General features: G+C 37.0%; 1 protein-coding gene across 1 annotated transcript; it reads left to right on the top strand.

Annotated features, from left to right (window-relative positions):
• Nucleotides 1-451: 451 nt before the first annotated feature.
• LOC102443286 (olfactory receptor 13D1) lies at nucleotides 452-3,616 on the top strand. The gene is given in 2 exon segments (XM_014455245.1): nucleotides 452-499; nucleotides 2,738-3,616. Coding segments are annotated over 2 exon segments (927 nt in total).
• The last annotated feature ends 769 nt before the right edge of the window (nucleotides 3,617-4,385 follow it).

The following is a 4,385-nucleotide window of genomic DNA, read 5'->3' as shown; positions in this document are numbered from 1 at the left end:
CACATTGGCATGAGACACACAGAACAGACCACATCAACAATTTCCATGAGATGAGCAAACCATACTTTACTTCTGAACAGTACAAGAAGTTCTGATTGAAGTGGATAATTATGTCATGACTATCTTTTGAAATCAATCATTATACATTAAGGTTATAAAATACTCTTCAGCATTAAAACAGTAAAAATAATCATGTATATTGTTAAAAAGAATAGAATAAAATTAGAAAACAGCACGCTTTTTTGTCAGTGGATAATAATCATAAAAAGTTGTTGAGCAAAAGACGCAACATAATCTTGAACAATATGAAAGCAATTTATGCCATGAAAAATGGTATTCTATGCTTCAACAAATCAAATTTGAAAACCAATTCTCAGAGTTCTTAACTTTATGCAAATACATTTTCGGTATACTGGCTTGCAATGCAAATGTTGAACACGTTTTCTCATTAATGAATGTTCAGTGGACAAAGGAATTAAATAGTTTTGATGTGACCACAGTAAAGCTATATTACAATGCAAATGTAACTGCAAGAAGTTTTATAAGCAAATTATGTAAAACAAAATAATGTTAGAGTAGAGCCAAATAGTTATAGAAATATAATTAAAGAGGTACTTAATATAGATACTTGTAATTTATTTCCGATAAACAGCAAGTAATTTTTAGTACAAGAATTTCCTATGCAATACTTTTCTTTTATCCCAGTGTGCATATGCAAAGGCAATTAGAAATAATTCAAATTTAACTGGGCGTCATCTATTTTTATTTGTTAACCTGGCAAACCTAACTTCCTGTGACTGGACTCACATGAAATCCAGTCCAAGCCTGGGTTGCCCACCTGTCAACATTGCCAGTTCTGGCCTTTCCTAGAACAAAGGTATCCAGGCAGTACTGTGAGACAGTACTATTTTTAGAATTTTTAAATGAGAAAGAGGAGAAAATATTTAGTGTATTTCTCTAAGCCACTCTGGTAGGTACAGAATTATATTCTGTTGTCTCAAATGTACCTACAGACCATAAAAATATGACTAGAGCTTCAACCCTCCACCCCTTTCCAGGACAAATATGGTATAAAGAAACAATTAGGATGAACTTATTGAGACTCATGATTAATTACTGTGCTTCAACATTTCCAAGCCCTAGTCTATCATCTCTCCCTTCTGATTTCATTCATTCAGTGTTTACTGAGACCGCCTTGTTCCGGAAACTCTGTCTGCTTCTTCCCTAGATCCCCATGAATCACTTTAGTCCTCTGCCAGGTACTACAACCCATTACAAGAATGGCAAGCCAATGTCTAGGGTCTTAATATCTGGGATCAGCTCCCCTACTGCCTGACTATACTTCAAACAGAGCTTGCCCTGGCTTCTGCCTTCACATTGCTCTCCCTCTTGCTGGACCATGCATCAATCCACGCTTTCCCCTGGAGCGGCTGGCACACACTTCTCTGGTTCCCTAACTCCCTGCTCCCTCTGTATCTCTTATTGATATGGTATTCACATGCCATCTTCTTGTTCCTTTACCAGGAAGCTGATATATCTGTCCATTTCAGTCTTTCTAAAGACAAATTAACCACATAATTAAGGACCAGACACTTAATTTGGCTCCAACCTCTTCTGTCCCCTAAAATAATTTACTCAAATATGGTTATATTTTATCTAAATTGTGAAAAAAATTTTAATTTCATAATAAGCCTAGAAAAATTAGTTTCATCACCTTGAAGTTAGATAAGGGCAATGTTTCATACATTTTTGTTGAATGAACACAGAACTTCATTCATCTAGATCAGTGGTTCTCAATCTTCCGGCTCTTTAAATACAGTTCCTCATGTTGTTACCCAACTAACATTATTTTCATTGCTACTTCATAACTGTAATGTTGCTACTGTTATGAATCATAATGTAAATATCTGATATGCAGGATGGTCTTAGGCGACCCCTATGAAAGGGTCGTTCGACCGCCAAAGGGGTCGAGACCCACAGGTTGAGAACCACTGATCTAGATCCTCAGGCTAAAGTTTATCAAAATGGTAAATATTCACTATAGTACAACTACATTATGATCAGTATATTCACTCATTTCATCATAAGAGTCTCTCTCACAGACTCATGATCATTCTCTCACTTGCTTTTAGCATGTTTCTCTAACAGGAGGACTTTGTATCTGGCAGGAAAGAATCTAGAAAGACATAACATGACAGATTGTAGGGATAGTCAAAGGCAAACAAGTAACTACCAATTAATCCATGATATAAAGAACAGAACAGGGACATCAAATTGTAATTAGTTAATTGGAATTTAAATGGGATATCCCAAAGCCAAGGAGTGAAAGGATCAGAGGTTTGATTTAAATTAAGAAAAACAACACAACAATTAATGTGATTATGTGGTTAATAGAAAGAGATGGAGGCATGGGAAAAATAACACAGAACAATCTAATGTAACTCAGTTCAAAGATAGGTCTCAGTAAAAGGGCTGTTTCTTTCTTATTAACTTTTTAATCTAATTAACCATTCAATAAAAAAGTGATATATCCCAGTTCTGAAAAGAGCAAACTAACAATCTAATTTCTTCCTCACTCAAACATGGAAATGCCATAGAAATAAGATTAAAAATGTATCAATTTGAACAGGATCTGTTCTAAGAATAAAACAAAATAATAGAAGTGAAAGTCATTTGATACATCTACATTTTAAAAGATCAAAATTCCCTGAGTCTTGTGCTTTTCTAAACCTTGAAGGTGGCATGGACACAAAGAGATGGGGAATTACTCAGCCATAACCAATTCTTTCTGATAGGACTTTCTCAATACCTGGAGCTTCAACTTTTTCTGTTTGTGCTCTGCCTCATCATATTTATGGTAATCCTCCTGGGAAACAGCATCATCAATATCCTAGATTCTCACCTTCCCACCCCCATGTATTTCCTCCTTGGAAACCTCTCATTCTTGTACATCTGCTATACATCATCATTCATCTCCCCAATGCTCATCATATTTAGGGCTAAGAGAAAATCCAGCTCCTCCAGTGGCAGTGCTCTGCAGATGGTTGTCTCTCTTGGTTTGGGCTCCATTGAGTGTGTCCTCCTGGGTGTGATGGCCTATGACCAGCATGTGGCCATCTGTAACCCACTGAGGTACCCCATCATCATGAACAGGGTACTGTTTGTGCACATGGCTGCATGGTCTTGGATCATAGGCTGTCTATACTCCTTAGTGAAAACAGTCCTAACAATGGCATTGCCTTTCTATAGGAATAACATCATTAACCATCTTACTTGTGAGATTCTGGCTCTTCTTAAACTCAGATGTTCAGATATCTCCATGAATGTGCTTATTTTGACAGTGGCAAGCATTGTTGTATTGATGATTCCTCTACTGTTAATTTTCATCTCCTATGTTTTAATCCTCTCTTCCATACTGAGAATTAATTCTGCTGAAGGAAGAAAAAAAAAAGCCTTTTCTACCTGCTCATCCCACCTGACTGTAGTCATTTTATTCTATGGTTCAGCCCTTTTTATGTACACAATGCCCTAGTCAACGAACTCAAAAGCATCCAATGAAATCATTGGACTGTCTTATGGAGTGGGACCAGATCAAATCTTTTGTATTCACAAATGAAGTCAAGGGAACTTATCTGCTTGTAAAGTCAAATATGGGTCTCATATTATTTTCAAGACAGAATGCTCAGTAAAACCTTTGGAATAGTGTCTTGTCTGAAATTTCTAACTGTATATAGTTCTGCCCAGGGTCCCATATTTCCTCAAGATTAATCTCTCTTCTCTCTGTTCTCTGTGATCTCCTTTCTCCTTTCTCTCTCTCCTTCTTTTCTTTTCTCCATTTTCTCCTCCCTCTTGTCCTTTCCTCTCTTCCATCTACTTCCTTTCTCTCCCTTCTGTTTTCCTGTCTCATTTTCCAGTCACTGTGATTGAACATCTATTGTTTTATTTTCCAGCATCCCCTCTTGTGGTAAGATTGCATTTTTTTTCCTTTTGACAATTAAACAGTCTCTTTAGGTACATGTGGTACTAGATGGGGATGACCCTACCCTCTGGAAATAGTGAAAACCGTGGAATCAAAGCTTAAGCAATTAAAGAAGCAAATCCCTCTAGTCACAGTGATTCATTTAGCATAGGAAGTGAGTCCTGCCAGGCTAATTAAACTCAACCCAAGAATGCTGTCTCTCAGAATGAAATGAGAAGCATTCTTTCTACTATGGTTGCTAAACTGGTCAACTGTAAATGTGGAGTCAATCTTTACCAACATGTGTGGAGAGCCCGAGAGGCAAAGGGGTATTGAGTGATGGAGGGAAGGTGTGTCTGAGCCTGTTATTTTAACTCCTTGATCCAGCTGTATCTAAAGTCAGATTCACAATTATTCTTTTTAGTTA

The sequence above is a fragment of the Myotis lucifugus genome, unplaced genomic scaffold (assembly GCF_000147115.1).
Source record: "Myotis lucifugus unplaced genomic scaffold, Myoluc2.0 scaffold_43, whole genome shotgun sequence".
Lineage (NCBI taxonomy): Eukaryota > Metazoa > Chordata > Mammalia > Chiroptera > Vespertilionidae > Myotis > Myotis lucifugus.
The sequence above is the reverse complement of the archived record's forward strand: the minus strand, read 5'-3'. Positions and strand labels throughout refer to the sequence as shown.